General features: G+C 43.4%; 1 protein-coding gene across 1 annotated transcript in view; it reads left to right on the top strand.

Annotated features, from left to right (window-relative positions):
• Positions 1–19069, top strand: part of LOC132400104 (piezo-type mechanosensitive ion channel component 2-like) — a 237667-nt gene that overhangs the window by 160958 nt on the left and 57640 nt on the right. The window contains exons 32-35 of the mRNA XM_059981180.1: positions 6027–6191; positions 8703–8957; positions 10971–11229; positions 13702–13877. Coding sequence (XP_059837163.1) covers positions 6027–6191; positions 8703–8957; positions 10971–11229; positions 13702–13877 — 855 coding nt within the window. The remainder of the gene's footprint in view (positions 1–6026; positions 6192–8702; positions 8958–10970; positions 11230–13701; positions 13878–19069) is intronic.

Genomic DNA, 19069 nt, shown 5'->3' with positions numbered 1-19069 from the left:
GGGTGGAAATGGAGAGAGAGAGAGAGAGAGAGGCAGAGATAGACAGCACAGAAACAGACCCTCAGCCCAACTTGTCCATGCTGAGCAAGTTTTCTACTCTCACTCATCCCATTGGCTTGCATTTGGCCTATATCCCTCAAAGCATTTCTGATCCATGTGTCTGTCCAAATGTCTTTTAAGCCATATAACTATATAACAATTACAGCACAGAAACAGGCCATCTCTGCACTTCTAGTCCATGCTGAATCTTACACTCACCTTGGCCCATTGGCCCGCACTCAGCCCACAACCCTCCATTCCTTTCCTATCCATATACCTATGCAATTTTACTTTAAGTGACAATACCAAACCTGCCTCTACCACTTCTACTGGAAGCTCATTCCTCACAGCTATCACTCTCTGAGTAAAGAAATTCCCCCTCGTGTTTCCCTTAAAATTTTGCCCTCTAACTCTCAAATCATGTCCTCTTGTTTGAATCTCCCCTACTCTCAATGGAAAAAGCCTATACACGTCAACTCTATCTATCCCCCTCATTATTTTAACTACCTCTATCAAGTCCCCCCCCCCCCCCACCCAACCTTCTACACTCCAAAGAATAAAGACCTAACTTGTTCAGCCTTTCCCTGTAACTTAGGTGCTGAAACCCTGGTAACATTCTAGTAAATCTTCTCTGTACTCTCTCTATTTTGTTGACATCTTTCCTATAATTCGGTGACCAGAACTGTACACAATACTCCAAATTCGGCCTTACCAATGCCTTGTACAATTTTAACATTACATCCCAACTCCTATACTCAATGCTCTGATTTATAAAGGCCAGCATACCAAAAACTTTCTTCACCACCCTACCCACATGAGGTTCCACCTTCAGGGAACTATGCACCATTATTCCTAGACCACTCTGTTCTACTGCATTCTTCAATGCCCTACCATTTACCATGTATGTCCTATTTGGATTATTCCTACCAAAATGTAGCAGCTCACACTTATCAGCATTAAACTCCATCTGCCATCTTTCAGCCCACTCTTCTAACTGGCCTAAATCTCTCTGCAAGCTTTGAAAACCTACTTCATTATCCACAATGCCTCCTACCTTAGTATCGTCTGCATACTTACTAATCCAATTTACCACCCCATCATCCAGATCATTAATGTATATGACAAACAACACTAGACCCAATACAGATCCCTAAGGCACACCACTAGTCACCAGCCTCCAACCCGACAAACAGTTATCCACCACCCACAAAATACTGGTGGAACACAGCAGGCCAGGCAGCATCTATAAGGAGAAGACAAAGGGACTAGACAAAGGGTCTCGGCCCGAAACGTCAACAGTGCTTCCCCTTATAGATGCTGCCTGGCCTGCTGTGTTCCACCAGCATTTTGTGTGTGTTGTTTGAATTTCCAGCATCTGCAGATTTCCTCGAGTTATGCACCACTACTCTCTGGCATCTCCCATCTAGCCACTGTTGAATCCATTTTACTACTTCAATATTAATACCTAACAATTGAACCTTCCTAACTAACCTTCCGTGTGGAACCTTGTCAAAGGCCTTACTGAAGTCCACATTGACAACATCCACTGCTTTACCCTCGTTAACTTTCCTCATAACCTCTTCAAAAAATTTGATAAGATTTGTCAAACATGACTTTCCACGCACAAATCCATGCTGACTATTCCTAATCAGACCCTGTCTATCCAGATGATTATATATACCATCTCTAAGAATACTCTCCATTAATTTACCCACCACTGAGGTCAAACTGACATAATTGATAGGTTTACTCTTAGAACCCTTTTTAAACAATGGAACCACATGAGCAATACACCAATCCTCCGGCACCATCCTCGTTTCTAATGACATTTGAAATATTTCTGTCAGAGCCCCTGCTATTTCTACACCAACATCCCTCAAGGTCCTAGGGAATATCCTGTCAGGATCCGGAGATTTATCCACTTTTATATTCCTTAAAAGCGCCAGTACTTACTCATGTTTAATTGTCATAGTTTCCGTAACTTCTGTACTTGTTTCCTTTACCTTACAGAATTCAATATCCTTCTCCTTAGTGAATACTGAAGAAAAAAAATTGTTCAAAATCCCCCCCATCTCTTTCGGCTCCACACATAGCTGACCAATCTGATTCTCTAAGGGGCCAATTTTATCCCTCACTATGCTTTTGCTATTAATATAACTGTAGAAACCCTTCAAATTTATTTTCACCTTACTTGCCAAAGCAACCTCGTATCTTCTTTTAGCTTTTCTAATTTCTTTCTTAAGATTCTTTTTACATTTTTTATATTCCTCGAGCACCTCATTTACTCCATGCTGCCTATATTTATTATACATCTCCCTCTTTTTCCGAACCAAGTTTCCAATATCCCTTGAAAACCATGGCACTCTCAAGCTTTTAACCTTTCCTTTCAACCTAACAGGAACATAAAGATTCTGTACCCTCAAAATTTCACCTTTAAATTACCTCCATTTCTCTATTCCATCCTTCCCATAAAACAAATTGTCCCAATCCACTCCTTCAAAATCCTTCTGCATCTCCTCAAAGTTAGCCTTTCTCCAATCAAAAATCTCAACCCTGGGCCCAGTCCTATCCTTCTCCATAATTATATTGAAACTAATGGTATTGTGATCACTGGACCCGAAGTGCTCCCCAACACATACATCCATCACCTGACCTATCACATTCCCTAACAGGAGATCCAACACTGCCCCTTCTCTAGTTGGTACCTCTATGTATTTCTGCAAAAAACTATCCTGCACACGTTTTACAAACTCCAAACCATCCAGCCCTTTTACAGAATGGGCTTCCCAGTCTATGTGTGGAAAATTAAAATCTCCCACAATCACAACCTTGTGCTTACTACAAATATCTGCTATCTCCTTACAAATTTGCTCCTCCAATTCTCGCTCCCCATTAGCTGGTCTATAATACACCCCTATTAGTGTTACTACACTTTTCCCATTCCTCAATTCCACCCAAATCGTCTCCCTAGACGAGCCCTCTAATCTATCCTGCCAGAGCACCGCTGTAATATTTTCTCTGACAAGCAATGCAACACCTCCTCCTCTTGCCCCTCTGTTTCTATCACACCTGAAGCAATTAAATCCAGGAATATTTAGTTGGCAATCATACCCCTCCTGCAACCATGTTTCACTAATAGTTACAACATCATATTTCCAGGTATCAATCCATGCTCTAAGCTCATCCACCTTTCTAACAATGCTCTAGCATTAAAATAGATGCATTTAAGAAACTCTCCACCTCTCCTTCTCTGTTTATCCCTAACGATGTGATCAACTTTATTATCTTTTTCTTCCTTCTCCCCTACATCTTTGATCTGAGCACTCCCCTTCTCTATCAACTGCCTATCCTCCCTCACACACTGTCTACTAGCTTTCTCTATTTGTGAACTAACCTCCTCTCCACTAGTCTCTTCAAATTGATTCCCACCCCCCAACCATTCTAGTTTAAAGTCTCCCCAGTAGCCTTAGCAAATCTCCCCGCAAGGATATTGGTCCCCCTAGGATTCAAGTGTAACCCGTCCTTTTTGTACAGGTCACACCTGCCCCAAAAGAGGTTCCAATGATCCAGAAACTTGAATCCCTGCCTCCTGCTCCAATCCCTCAGCCACGCATTTATCCTCCACCTCATTCCATTCCTACTCTCACTGTCGCATGGCACAGTCAGTAATCCTGAGATTACTACCTTTGTGGTCCCTCTTCTCAACTGCCTTCCTAACTCCCTATATTCTCCTTTCAGGACCTCTTCCCTTTTCCTTCCTATGTCACTAGTACCTATATGTACCACGACCTCTGGCTCGATCAGAAACATCCCGAACCTGGCACCAGGAAGGCAAACTCCCATCTGGGTCTCTTGATTGCATCCACAGAATCGCCTATCTGACCCCCTATCGAGTCCCCTATCACTACTGCCTTCCACTTCATTTCCCTACCCTTCTGAGCTACAGGGCCGGACTCTGTGCCGGAGGCATGGCCACTGTTGCTTCCCCAGGTAGTCTGTCCCTCCCCCAGCAGACACAAACATTGTAATTGTCCCTGCCTACACTGCTACCTCTGACAATTTGTTCCATATACCCTCCACCCTCTGTGTGAAAAGGAATTTGAGCTCCTTAGATCATTTGAAATCATCCCCCTCTCATCTTAACCTGTGCAGTCTAGTTTTAGTCTCTCTATCTCGGATAAAGGAATACACCATTCCTCATAACTATCCCCTCACAGTTTTATAAACCTCTTTAAGGTCATCCCTCAGCCAAGGAAAAATGTCCCAATCCAGTCTCTCCTTGAAACTCAAGCCCTACAATTCCGATAAAGAGTTGTTACACTGATAAGTAATTTCGACAGCATGAAGGAATTGAATATTAAAAAAAAAACAAAAGCAGCCTTGGATGCTTCAAGGATGTCTGGGGGCAGTGGGGGGGGGGGAGAATCATTTTTCACCTCTTCACTTGCTGGTTGAAACTGGTTTCTATTTCACCACTGTGCCTGGAATTTAAAGCATTCCTTCCTGTCTCTGTGACTTCCTCCACGTTTTTATGCTCTCCAAGTAATGACCTCTTGGCATTCTGATCTGCCACCTCCACAGCTGGCAGCCATGCATTCAGCTGCTGTGGTCCTGTGTTCTGGAATTCCCTCTATCTCACCACTTAAGCCTACCCTGTGACTCTGGTGCCTGTCTTACCTTCCTAATTGCGGCTCAGTCTCACTGTTGGGTTGGTTTCCCGTACAAATCAAGGGACAATTTACTAGATTGAGGGCACTAGGTGAAAGTGTCTCATTTCTGTTTGCTTTCATGGGTCTTTTGCAACCATTTCTTTTGCTGGTACTGGGCTGTTGTCTGGTCGAAGAGTTAGCTGATCTAAGTGAATATGAGCACTGGTGGAATATTCTTGATCCCCAGATCATCAAGTGGGGCCATTGTGAAATAAAAATGCTCAATTCCTCTTTGTTGATTTCACAGATGGACAACTGATACTGACTGAGAAATCGGGTTGCATGAGTCTGCAGAATGTGATATTGACTCCAGAAGGCTGTTATATGCCCAGACTGAGATGATGGGCTCTTACTCAAGTTTGCTTTGGGCTCCATTGCAACAGTCCAGTTATTAATACAAGAGCAAATTATGTTTAATTTAATATACTCCTTAATACACACAGTGCTTCTGTTTATAACCAATAGACACTCACGTTGATTGTTGAGAAGGTGTAAATGCTAACCTGTAAATCTCCTAACCCAGTGTGCCCAGGTTAACTGAGAATCAAAGAAACTGAAAGCTAAAATAAAGAGAGAAAATGCTAGAAAGACAGAGTAGCATCTATGGACAGAGGAACAGGGATAACATGTCAGGTCAAAGAACCTATAGCAGCAAATCACCTTCTTGGGTAACAGATATTCTTATCAATTAGGTAAAGGAAGATGTAGCTGCTGTTTTTAATTGGATGTTCATGGTCTTCCGCTGCTGTAGCCCATTCACTTTCAAGTTTTGTGCATTCAGAGATGCTCTTCTGCACACCACTGTTGTAATGCATGATTATTTGAGTTACTGTCACCTTCCTGTCAGCTTGAACCTGTCTGGCCATTCTCCACTGACCTCTCTCATTAACGTGGCATTTTCGCTCACAGAATGGCTGCTCACTGGATGCTTTTTGTTTCTTGCACCATTCTCTGTAAACTCCAGAGCAGGGGTCCCCACCAGGATCACAGGCCCCTTGGTTAATGGTAGGGGTCCATGGCATAAAAAAGGTTGTGAACTCCTGCTCTAGAGCTGTTGTGTGTTAAAATCTCAGAAGATGCTCACACCCAGCCCATGTGGCAGCAGCAGTCGTTCCACAGTCAAAGTCACTTCTTCCCCATTCTGGTGTTTGGTCTGAACTTTATGCATTGAGTTTCTACCACATGATTGGCAAATTAGATATTTGCATTAATGAGCAGGTGTTCCAGTGTTGCTAATGAAGTGACCACGGCGTGTATTTCCTCTTTGTGTTTCCTCAGCTGTAACACTGAAGTCACTACACTGGGCTCCAGACAGCCTACCTGCGATGATGTAGATGAGACTGAGGGACCCATCACTGAGGTCCCAAGGCCCAGCAGTTACAGTAGGCGGACACTGCAGAAGATGCCCCAGATTGACATGTCCTTGGACAGTGAAATCTTGAGGTAAATCATGAGGTGTTCTTGTTGTGATTCACCAGTCCATTTCAGCTTGGCAGCTGTGGGCTAGTTGGTGACTGACCAGATACTAATGATCATTCTGCACATTCTTCAGGGGCTTCTAATACGATACTTTATGAAACAGGGCGGATGGTTGTGTTAAAGATATCACACAAAGACACACAACCACTTATTGGCGTTCATTCTAGACCAGGAACACATTCACATCAATTCTCTGATGTCCATTATGGAAAGAACGGTAGATAGGATGGTCGTTCTGGATTTCTACATTTTAATACAATATCAAGCACAGAAATATTACTAGTTACAAAGGAGGACTGAGGGCCCCTGACACAGTAGATGTGGAGAGGATCTTGTGGGAGAATCTCGAAGTAGGAGCTACTGTTTGAAAGTAAGGAGTTGTCCAGCTAAGACAGGGATGGGATGACTTACTTTTTCTCTCGGAGACCTCTCGGTCTTTGGAGCTCTCTTGCTCAGAGGGTGGTGAAAGTGAACATTTTTCAGACAGAGCTAAATAGACTCTTGATAAGCAGAGTGAAAAGTTATCGGGGTTAGGTGGGAATGCAGATATGAGGTCAACGGGTAAGGAAGTCAAGGGACTAGCCTACTCGAGTTCATAATTCACATGTCTGTCTACATTTATAAATGCACATTACAATGAAAAACATATTGGTAAAGGTCCAGCTTGTCAGGTCATTTCCTGATTGCACAGAGATCTGTGCCTTGGTGCCCAACTACACCTTGATACTGTGGTAAGAGTAATGTTTCAGAATGACCCCACTGGAGATGCTGTTGCTGCTCATTTTGATTGTATTATATGGCAGTTCACTAAACATCAGAGAATTGATGGAAGGCTTTGTCCCCCTGCTTACCAATGTTTCCATAGATTTCAGCAGAGCCACTTTACCTGCCAGCCGGTGCACAGCACTCCCTCCCCTTTCAGCCTTACTACGGGATGAGGAGTCAGAGCCAGAAGGTGTGGAGAGGGGAGGAAGAACCGCAAGGTGAAACTGGGAGGGGGGGGTAAGGTAAAGAGCTGGGAAGTTGATTGATTGAAGATATACAGGGTTGGAGAAGGGAGAATCTAATAGGAGAGGACAAAAGACCATGGGTGAAAGAAAAAGGGAGAGAAGCACTAGAGGAAGGGGGTGGGCAGGCAAGGAGATAAGGTGAAAGAGGGAAAGGGGGAATAGAGAAAGGGGGGCCATCGATGTTATGCCATCAATGGTTACCTAGACTGAATATAAGGTGGTGTTCTTCCAACCTGTGTCTGGCCTCATTGTGACAGTAGAGGCGGCCATGGACTGACGTGTTGGAATGAGAATGGGAAGTGGAATAAAAATGGATGGCCATTGGGAGACCCTGCTTTTTCTGGCGACGGAACTTGGGTGCTCGGTGAAGCGGTCTCCCAATCTTTGTCAGGTCTCACCGATACACAAGAGGCCACACTCGGAGCACTGGATACAATAGATGACCCCAACAGACTCTCGGTGAAGTGACGCCTCACCTGGAAGGACTGTTCAGGGCCCTGGATGGTGGTGAGGGAGGAGGTGAAGGGGAAGGTGTAGCACCTGTTCCACTTGCAAGGATAAATGCCAGGAGGGAGATCAGTGGGGAGGGACAAATGACAAGGGAATCGCGTAGGGGGCATTCCCTGCGGAATGCAGAAAGTGTCGGGGGGGGGGGTGCTAGGGAAAGATGTGTTTCAGTTGCAGAGACATAGAGCCATAAAGATGTATAGCATGAAATCAAGCTCTTTGACCCATCTCATTTGTGTTGACCAAGTTGCCTAACTAAGCCAGACCCATTTATCTGGCCCGTATCCCTCAAAACCTTTTCTACCCTGTGACTGTCCAAGTACCTTTAAAATACAAACTGTGTTACCACTTCCCATATACTGACCATCCTCTATGTGACAAAATTGTTCCTCTGATTCCTTTTAAATCTTTGACCTCTCGCTTTAAACCTATGGTTTTTTTTACTATTGATTCCCTTTCCCTGAGGAAAACACTTTGGCTATTCAGCTTACCTATGCCCATTATGATTTTATAAACCCCTATGAGGTCACCCCTCAGCCTTCTAAACTCCAGAGAAAAAGGGTCCTAACCTATCCAGCCTGACCGTATAATCCATGGTAATATCCTTGTTAAATCTTTTTTTGCACCCTCTCTAGTTTAGTGTCATCCTTCCTATCACAGGATGACCAGAATTGTACATAGAACTCCAAAACATAGCCTTACCAGCATCTTGTACAGCTGTAACAAGAAGTCCCAGCTCCTGTGCTCAGTATTCTGATTGAAGGTCAGCATGCCAAATGTCACATTCACCAATCTGTCCACTTGCAACACCACTTCCAGGGATCTGTATATCTGCAATCCCTGGGTCTTACTCTATCATCCTGTGCAGACCTTGAATATTTTCTCTCTCTCTCTCTCTCTCTCTCTCTCTCTCTCTCTCTCTCTCTCTCTCTCTCATGAAATGAATTTTCTTTCCTAGTGCACCAGCCCAGTCTGTCTTGCTACATTCACCGCAGGGAACCATAGAGGAAGAGGAAGGTGAAGACATTGCCGAAGGCTGCATAACTCTGTGTTCTCACAAATCTGATATCCCGCCTGGCTACAACACAGTAGTAAGCCGCCTCTCTGAGGAGAACTTGTACTCAGAGCCTGAAGAGCAGACATTGAAAACAGACCAAGTAACTCTTGACTATGAGAGCCGTCTCCTAACAGCAAGTGACCTGATGCTCAACAAGTGAGAACTGACTCTTCTATCGTTAACAATTATGAGCTAGTTTCCCGGGGGGGGGGAGGGTGGCAGCATAAAAATGATGTGAGGGTTAGGATTGGATCCAAGCACTTTAAAGGGAGGAGGAGATGGATGAAGATATGAAGCAGAGAGTGAGAATCAGGGATGGAGAAGATGGAACAGTTGAAGAGGAGGGAGAAGGGAAGAGGATGGGAATTGTGTTGGAAAGTCAGGAGGATGCAGGTAGCAAGTGGACAAGTAGCTGGGCTTGGAAATAGGAACAGGGCTGGTGAGGTTTTAAGATTTTTTACCACTTTGGCAAGCTTGTGATTCAAAGTGAGTTTATTCTTGCAGATTGTAACCACAAAGTAAACTGGGTAACATAATTTAAAAAATGATAACCAAGATATCTTTAATCAAGACAAAAGGTCAGAGCGCATGGGATCCTAGGCAAGTTGGCAAATCAGATCCAAAGTTGGTGTGTAGTAGAGGACAGAAGGCAATGTTGGAAGTTTGTTTCTGTGATTTGAAGCCTGTGACTAGTGGTGTACCACAGGGTTCAGTGCTGGCCCATCCTGTGTATAATATATATTAGCAATGTAGATGTGAATGTAGGAGTTATGATTGGTAGGTTTGAAGATGGCACAAAAATCGTGGCTGTTGTGTATAGTGAGGAAGTTTGTCTCAGGCTACAGAAGGATATTGATTGGCTAATGAAAGTAGGACCTACACAATGAATGGTAAGGCTGGAGAATTGAGGAAGAAAGGCACCTTCGTGTACAGTCAGAAGATCCCTGCAGGAGGCAGCCAAGGTAGATAGGATGTTCAAGAAGGCATTCCAGTATCAGATGGGCAAAGGAAACAGAAGGAGGAGGTTATTATTCATCTTCATAAAAGTATGGTGAAGCCACATCTGGAATGTTGTTTGCACATTTGTTTGCCACAATATAGGAAGCACCCTGGAGAGGGTGCCAAGGAGATTCACCAGAATATTATCTGGGACGGGCGTGATTCAGTCATGAGGAGAAATTAGATAGGCTGGCTTTGTGTTCTTTGGGGAAAGGGAGCCCGAGAGAAGACCAAGTAATGATGTACAAAAGTATGAGGGGGGAGAGATAGTCTAGATAGTAATAAAACTTTGCTCAGAGCAGGTGCCAGTGGGCATAGGTTTAAGTTACTAAGTAAAGGGTTCGGCAAGGATAAAAGGAGGATGTTTTTCCACCCAAAGAATATTTAAGGTTGGAATACATTGCCTGAAAAGGCTCTGGGGGCCAGGACTCAAAAGAGAATGTAGTAATTACTTAAAGGAGCACACGAAATGTCAAGGCACAGAAAGGCCATGTGCTGAGAAATGGCTTTGTAAAGATTGGGGTACTTGGTGGTCAGCATGGAGGCCATGGGCTGAAGGGCCGGCTTCTGCACTGTAGGACTATGAAATGTTTTAGCATCACTTTCACATTCACAAATTTTGCACTAAAATCAAGTTTTGGAGGACTGTCATTTTGGATCTCGTGACTAAATATCTGTTTTGACTTTACATCTGTATGCCTGTCCAGAAGCAGGCAATATTTGTTAGATGTGTACTATTAAAGAGCTTGCTTCAGCGCCCACTTCCAGTTAGTTCTCCCAATGTAATTCCCGTGTCTACGTGTCAAACATAAATGCTCGTCAACAATAATTATGTTGTAATTAAATCCTGTGAAGTAAATGTATCGGGAGGGCACACTCACAGCATGGCAGCTTTTATAGGCAGTTCCATTACAGATTGGGACAGAATTGTCTAAAGGATTTATAAAACTAAGGGCAGACTGAGTGAGCTGGGATTAAAAATGAGTTTCATAAATAATGTATACCTCTCCTTCTGTTCCAGTCTTTATTCCAGTGAAGATTATTATGTTTGCACTATCCATTTAATATGGCCACATGTATTATGTTTCATTGCAGAAAATTAGCTGTCCTGTATTTTACTCATGTCTGAGTCAACCACCTTTTGTTGCCAAACTTTCTGTCCTCTTCCAGAATGTTCCATGATACTGAGCTGGAGGAGTCGGACAAATTCTACAGTAACTTGCCTTGCCTCTTGAAGCTTCTGTTTGCCTTGTACAACACCATGATGTCGCAGTCGGACATGTTGTGCTACTTCGTCATAATCCTCAACCACATGGTCTCCGCCTCATTGCTCACCTTGGTTCTGCCCATCCTTGTCTTCCTCTGGGCGATGCTCTCCATTCCAAGGCCGAAGAAACGGTTCTGGATGTTTGCCATCCTGTACACCGAGGTACGAAGAGAAAAACTGAAACACTCGCACGTGGCTTTGGCTGCAGTATCTGGGCGTTCACCCTTGCAGGAGAAAACATTCAACATTGATCGCTCACATATCATTAAAATCACAAATAGAGCAGATATAGGAAAAATTTGCTACTTGGGAAAACAAATAACTTCAGTGGCCATATAAATACAATCATCACGTAAAGGTGTTGAGGAGAAACATCTTTAATTGGCTACTAGTTATGCATGGAATTCTTTCTAAGTAGTGCCAACAGCATAGATGCATTTAAGCAGAAGCTGCCTAAGCATAAGAGGAAGTGAGGAATGGAGGAAATTTCCATTGGGTTCTATGAAGCAGACTAACAGGAGACTTCAGCTCATCAGTCTGCATTAGGTTCTGCTTACCGTGTAATCCAGATGTACAAACAGACTTATTCTTATCTAAGTGTGTGATGAAGAGGTCAAATATATTGTTTTAGAACATGCCACAAGACTCAAATGGATTGTGCCTTAAATCATAGAGGAATTGGTATTGGCAAAGGAGGAGCATAGGAAAGATGAGTAATGAATGTTCCATCCTTCAGTGAAAATAGTTCTTTATCCGTCCACTGTCTCGGAATTGGGAAACTGACATCTAGTGCTGGATGAGCGGAAGTTTCTTCCTAATGACAGTTGAGAGTATTAGGGTTAAGACGTTGGTTGGAGCACTCCTGTAGAATCATGTGTAATTCTAGACAGAGCACGGAGAGAGTCTCCTGGATTTGGAGCATTTCGGTATAAGAAGAGACTGGACAGGTTGGGTTTGTTCTCCTGGAGCAAAGGGAAGTGAGGGCTGCTTATACATAATCACATGGGGGATAGATAGGACAGGTGGCAGGAATAATTTTCCCATGGTGCAGCTATTTAAGACCAGAGGGCATAAGCTTCAGGTGAGAAGCTTGATGTTTAGAGGGGATCTGGGGCGGGGGGATTTTCACACAGAATGGTTGGAATTTGGATTGCAGTGTTTGAAAAGCAATGAAGGCTGATACACCCATGACATTTGAGAGACGTCTGGGCAAGCACTTGAATTGCCAAGGTATGGATGACCATGGACAAAATGATGGGACTAGTGTAGATAAATACAATGGTAGGCAAAGGCATGATGGGGCATATCTGTTTCTGTGCAGTATAAGTTGATGGCTTGATCCTTTGCCATCGGTCATCAAACTCCTTGCTTTCATTACAGACTCCTATCTTCTTCCTAGAAGTTTATTGTGATAATGTTAAATTCTCCTCACCTGTTTTCAAATCCTTCCATGATTTCTCCATTTTCTCTACCCCCCCCCCCATCCCCAAAATCTGTGTGAAGGTCAGTTTTAACCTCGTGATCATTGTGAGGTTCAAGGCTCCGCCTTGTCCATCTCCTTCCTGTAAAAAAGAAATGGACGAGGTGAAGCCTCGAACCCCAGAAAGATCAAGAGGTTAAAACTGAATCTTCAGTGAAAGGTTCACGTCCTTCTCCTCAAACTTCATGAAGTCACATGTTTTGCCTTACGAAGTTGCTCCTGCTTGCACCAATATCCATCTTCATTGGCATCCTGACATCCTTGCAACAGCATGCAGAAAATTCCAAAATGTGAGCTTGTTTCCATGTAATCTGAGAGCTTTATCCATGCAACAGCACACACAAAGGGCTGGAGGAACTCAGTGGGGCAGGCAGCATCTATAGAGGGAGATAAACAGTTGAAGTTTCAGGCTGAGAGCCTTCAGCAGGACCGGAAAGGAAGGGGGCAGGTGGCAGAATGAAAGGGTTGAAGGAGGAGAGGGAGCATGGGGTGGTGAGAGGGTGAAGATGGACAAATGGGAATGAAGTGAGAAACTGGGAGGTGACAGGTGGAAGTGCAAAGGACTGAAAAAGATGGAATCTGATTTTAAAAACTTGTGAACTGTGAAATAAAGAGGAGGAGCTGGGGAACCAGATCAGAAAGGTTGTGGGTAATGGGCAGGTCACAAGAGCAGGGGAAGGGATAAAGGTAAAGAAAAGGGGGAGGGAGGACAGAGGGGACGGGTTACCAGAAGTTAGAGAAATCTAATGTTGATGCCACCAGGTTTGAAACTACCAAGATGGAATACAAGATATTGTTCCTCTAGTCTGCGTCTAGCCTTAAATTGACATTAGAGCAGGCCACATCAGACATGTCAGTGTGGGAATGGAAAATGGAATTAAAATGGCTGGCCACTGGGAGATCTTGGCTGTTACAGAGCCCATCAGCCTTACCAGCTCACTCTTGCAAATTTAGATTGCTTCTTTGTTTATTGAGGTGTGGAATTCATTATTACCTGATGGCCTTGCATGAAATAAAACACTTTTCCTTCCAACTGTAAGGAGAAAGCTACTGCCACTTAAATTTCATGATATCTGTTACTGACCTTTATCCCAGACCTAATCCCTCCACGTGTACCAAGTGTTTCACAATTCCTTACACCTGTTCCCCCACAGATTACAGTGGTTGTGAAATACTGCTTTCAGTTTGGCTTCTTTCCTTGGACCACCTCTTCCTATCGATTGCTTTACTTCAATCGACCTTTCTACCTGCCTAACATCATCGGCATCGAGAAGAAGGATGGTTACGTACACTATGACCTTATCCAGTTGCTGGCTCTGTTCTTGCATAGGTCAGTCCTCAAGGTAATTATGCTGAACTATAAATCTATTCATTTATTAGAACACATATTTAACTAATTGGTTTATCGTAATCAAGCGTACTAAGTACAACAAAAAGCTTTTTATATGCGTCTAGATAGATTATTCAATGCAGAAGTGACCAAGGTAAAGAAATCAATGCAGAATATAGGACACAGTAGCGTAGTGGTTAGCATCAAACTTTACATCTCCAGCTGTAAGACCAGGGTTCGATTCCTGCCACTGTCTGTAAGGAGTCGGTGACTGTGTGGGTGTCCTCTAGGAGCTCTGGTTTCCTTGCACACTCCAAAAGATGTATGGTTAGGGTTAGTGAGTTGTGAGCACCCTACGTTGGTACTGGAAGCATGATGACACTTGTGGGTTTCCCAGCGCAATCCTCGCTGATTTGATTCGATTTGGTGCAATTGAAGTATTTCACTGTAAATTTTGATGTACATGTGACAAATAAAGCTAATCTTGAAATTGTTTTTTCTTTACAATTACAGAGAAAGTGCAGTTCAGGTAGACAATTACATTTCAGGGGCCATGATGAGGTCCAATTCAATTCAATTCAAGTTTAATTGTCATTTAACCATACATGATTACTCATCAATGCAGGCAAACAAGACAGTGTTACTGTGGGGTCAAGGTGCAAAGACACGTTACCAACAGTCACACACAGTAAGCACACACAAGATCACAATCATGTAATAGGAGTCCTGATGCCCACCTCCCTTATCCCCACCCCGCAATGCCATAGCTTGACTCCCAGTCCTTGCACATACAAGTCAGCAAACCCATACAGAATGTCAGTAAGAATACAATGACACAGAATATACATATATAGTCCAGATCCCCCCAGCCCAGCGATATCATCTGTCAATTGGACCCCAATGCCCACTAGGTGACAGCATGACTTTGATACCCAGTCCTTGCACATACAAGCACATGTAGAATATTAGTGAAAGCATAACCAGACAAATATATTTGTCCATAGTCCAGACCTCTCTGTCCATTTTAAATCTTCAGTCACCACAACTGCGCTAAGCCACCCCCGGTAGACCGCACGGGCTCGTATGCCTCTCCTCCGGTGATTGAAGAACAAGCAACTCTTCAGCCTGAGGCACGAGTCCACTGAGTTGCTAAAAAAATCTGCAGTCGGATACAACAGAGCTTGTCTTCTGCCGAGCGAAACCCTGAGTGGCGGCTCCACCCCGTTCTGGTCACCGTGTCACACACCCCACCCCCAGTGAAGCATAGTGGCTTCATTCCCTCACTCCGGGCGACGTCGTCACTTCAGGCGCAGTCCTTGCTACAACCGAGGACCAGGCCCCCTCCATCTGCCCCTGCTCTCATCCAATAAATCAGCGAACCAAGTTAACAGTGTCCAAAGGGGCCTTGCAATCACAAGAAAAGTGACCATGCTGACCACTCTCTGTATGACTGTGGGCCTCCATTGACTCAGGCAGCAGCACATTGTGCAGCTCCTTCATCATTTCCGCCAGCGAGCGACTCGTTGATGATGTGGACCTGCAGTACTCCAAGTTATTAATGTATAGCAGGATCTTGAGATCATTAGGCATAAGTTTAGGTAGAACGGTAGCACCTTTTGTTGGACCGATAGAAACAGCAGGGACCAGTCGTGTCTCCATCTTACCAGAAGCAACTGATTTTTAATCATTCAAGAGTCGTATAACATGGAAGGATAGTAGGTGTCATTGAGCCTAGTGTGTGCTCTCAAACCTTTGTATCATGGAAAATGGGAGAAGAGAGATTGACTGGGGTAGGAAGAGTCCTGAATTATGTTGATTTGCTTTTCCAAGACACCAAGAAGTGTAGACAGAGTTAATGGAGGGGAGGCTGTTTTTTTTGCAACAGACTGGGATATGTCCACAACTCTGCAACTTCATGTGAAACTGCCACAGCAAGCTATGATGCATATGTAGAAGTCGGGTCGAGTCCTTGGGGACAAGCCTTCTTAGCCTGCTAAGGAAGTAAAGACATTGGTGTGCTTTCTTGGCCATAGATTCTACCTGGCTCAATCAGAATAGATTGTTGGTGATATTTACACCCAGAAACTTGAAGTTCTCAACTATCTCATTTTAGCACTATTGCTACAGATAAGGGTGTGTACTCCGCCAAGCTTCAGAACATAGAACAACACATTACAGGCCATTCAGCCCATGATCAATCCCTCCTACATAGCCCATAGCCCTCCATTTTTTATACCATGTGACTTTCTAGGAGCCACTTCCAATCCTGAAATGGCGTAGCTACTCACAACCTTCTCTTGACCCATGGTGCATAAGAGAATGTGTGTTCTTTTTCCTGTTAGGTTGAGCTTGTTCATGAGGCTCACTGTGCAGAACACTCTCTACGTCCTTGATCTCTGTCTTGTTACCCTTCTTAGACTTCACCTGAACTGGAATGTTCACAATCAGGATCGCCAGCTCCCGTAAGGCTATTGGATATCAGGGTGTTACTTGCTGCTGTGTTTGATTCTTTCACACTTGTTTCAAATCGCACCCTTTTCATCAGTTCCGGGTTCAGTTTTAGCCTCACCTTTCACAATAGCCACAGTAATGGCAAAACTTCCTCCTTTAGTTTCAGAATGACTTTGTGATTTTAATTTTGTTCACGCCTTTCCTTACTGCCGGTGGTGTAGTATCCTGTATACTTCTACGCATGGTGTATGTAGAAATCCTCATTTGTTCCTAGGTAAACTCGACAAGGTCAATGAAAGCTGCCTCGTGGTTGTGACTATCCAAAAGCTCACAGGCAAGACATCTCCATTTATCACTAAGCATGTAAGGCAACATCTTTATAATTGATATATTAATAGGCATGTCCAGCTCTCACTGATATTAAGCATCACCCATTGCATTACAACAGCCTCTAAGAAAACGAGTCTTGAAGAACTTTGATACCTTCTGATTTGATAGGTGGCCAATAAAGAGCCTTTTCCATGTGGGTCATAGCAACTTTCTGCTCATGATCAAACTGTTCCTGTGGCAAAGGTTTGGCTTTCCTCCAGATTGGCTTGCTGCCAACTTTTGACAAGCTCTCTTGTGTAACCTCCAGTGAACTGTTCGAGAAAATGGAGACGGTTGCCATGGTCATCAGTCTTGCCTTCAGTGCTATTGTTGAAAGCTCTTACAAGTGAATGACATGCAATGGATCACCATCAAAGATTTGAAGCTCTCTTTTAGGCAGAGATGCAATGCATTGTTGCATCACTAAGCTTGCTGTTTTCTTTCATGTCCTTATGTCCTCCAGTGCACTGTATAGAATTTTAGCATCTGAAACACCAGAGTCACCATATTGTAAATCAATGTCCTCAGAAGCACATTGTGTAATTGGATATGGCATAGGTTCAGAGTGCCTCTTTGATGCAGGCTGAAAGTGAACATCCTGAACTACCCCGTGGGGTCCAAGCTCGTGGCTCACAGACACTGGAAGAACAAATGTATGCACGTTGACATTGAGTACATTGGATTTTCTCAGCACCATGTCAACAGAAGAAGTCACACCATAGCACTGTCCTGCTGGAGCACGATTAGACCCTGCAGCACTTGAAGCCTTTAGCAATTTACCTTCGGCCATCTGTGCTGCAGTTTCTTCCTGTAACTTAAGCTACTCCTTTCCTTTCTGTAGCTGCTCGTCCTGCCGCTCCTCTTGTTCTTCCAGCGCATGCTTGTCTTTCAATAATTGCTGCCATGCAGCTAAATTAGCTTCCTTTTTAATGCATGCAGAGGAGGTATCAGATGTACGGGACATTCTGCTACCAATAGAACCTATTGCAAGCTTGTTAGATGCTTTGTCTTCAGGGTGAACATCATCCTGAAAATCATCAGGTTTAAACTTGGTCACAGAATGACCAGTAGCTTTAACAAAATTTTCATTTCCTCCAGCAATCTGGTCTTCAACATCACATGTTTGTTTCAACCATTGGTCAACAATTGCTATGACTGTATTAATAAGTGTATCAATACTTGGCTTGCTTTCAGTTTGTTTCTCTCGCTCTGAGATAGGCATTAAAGACAACAGCAAGTTATATCGCTTAACAACATCTTCACGAAGCTTTTTAAATTGCCTAAATGAGACTGCACTCATGAAGCGTCTAGTTGCTCTTTTGCTACCAGGAAACTTCTAATTAATGGTATTAAATCATTAACCTTCTTAACAACCTCATCATCATCTTTCCAAATATTGTCCATTCTAGCCACCAAAGCTTTCTCAGTAAGTTTAATTGCTCTTTTAGTCTTGACTTCAAGGTCACTGTGTCCAGCTTGACTCGTATTGTTTTCCATGTGCATGAACCAGACAAAACAACAGCATTTAATTCATATGTTGGCAGTCAAAGTATTTCAGCATTTCAACAGAACAAAATGCCAAATTCTCCAGCAAACACCACACCATAGAGTTTATAGTTAGTGATGACCATTCCCAAACCCAAGCACACAGCATGAATCAACAAGGGGTCATTACCTGCCACAAGCTACCCCTGACCGCGGTGCTCCTAATTTCACAGACATGTCCAAATGCTGACATACATTTGATAAAATTGTTGAAATTTTTTGTTGACAAAATGCAGTGGTAATTCTAACAAATCCACAGTAATTCAAGACAGATTTCCCTGAATGCTGTCAAGAGGAACAACCTGGTTTGTTAAGAGAAGATCACGATCCAGGATAGATCGCTTACCAGAAAGAGGACACTTGTGAATGTGAAGATTTTATGCCTCCTGTGTTTTGGTAGTATGAAGTTGTAATTATTTTAGTATCATAATTAGGGGATTGGAATGTAAGAACCATTCACGTGTTTTCTATCTGCATTGTATTCTGTGTATTGTGACTAGTCACGTGAGTGGAGACGTGGTAAAAGCAAAGGGAATAAGTTATATATGTGTGCTTTGTTCTGAGCATCTTGGAGCTGGGGACCATATCTTTCATTAACCGCTTAAGTATGCTTAATTTGCACTTAATTACACTTAGCTTTCATTGCTTCAAGATTGTACGTTTTGCGAGGTGCTAAAAAAGGATTGAATACTGGTCTTTCAGAACATTATTATCAAATTGATCAGAGGGCATGTCGTACAAGGATAATAATCTATGAGAGTCACCATCAGCGGCTTTGATTTGTTAGAATTTGGCACTACATTCCAGCCCTTAATTATTATACTGTA

Source organism: Hypanus sabinus, chromosome 9, assembly GCF_030144855.1.
Source record: "Hypanus sabinus isolate sHypSab1 chromosome 9, sHypSab1.hap1, whole genome shotgun sequence".
NCBI classification, from domain to species: Eukaryota; Metazoa; Chordata; class Chondrichthyes; order Myliobatiformes; family Dasyatidae; genus Hypanus; species Hypanus sabinus.
Note: the sequence above shows the minus strand (reverse complement) of the source record. Positions and strands in the feature narration are given on the sequence as shown.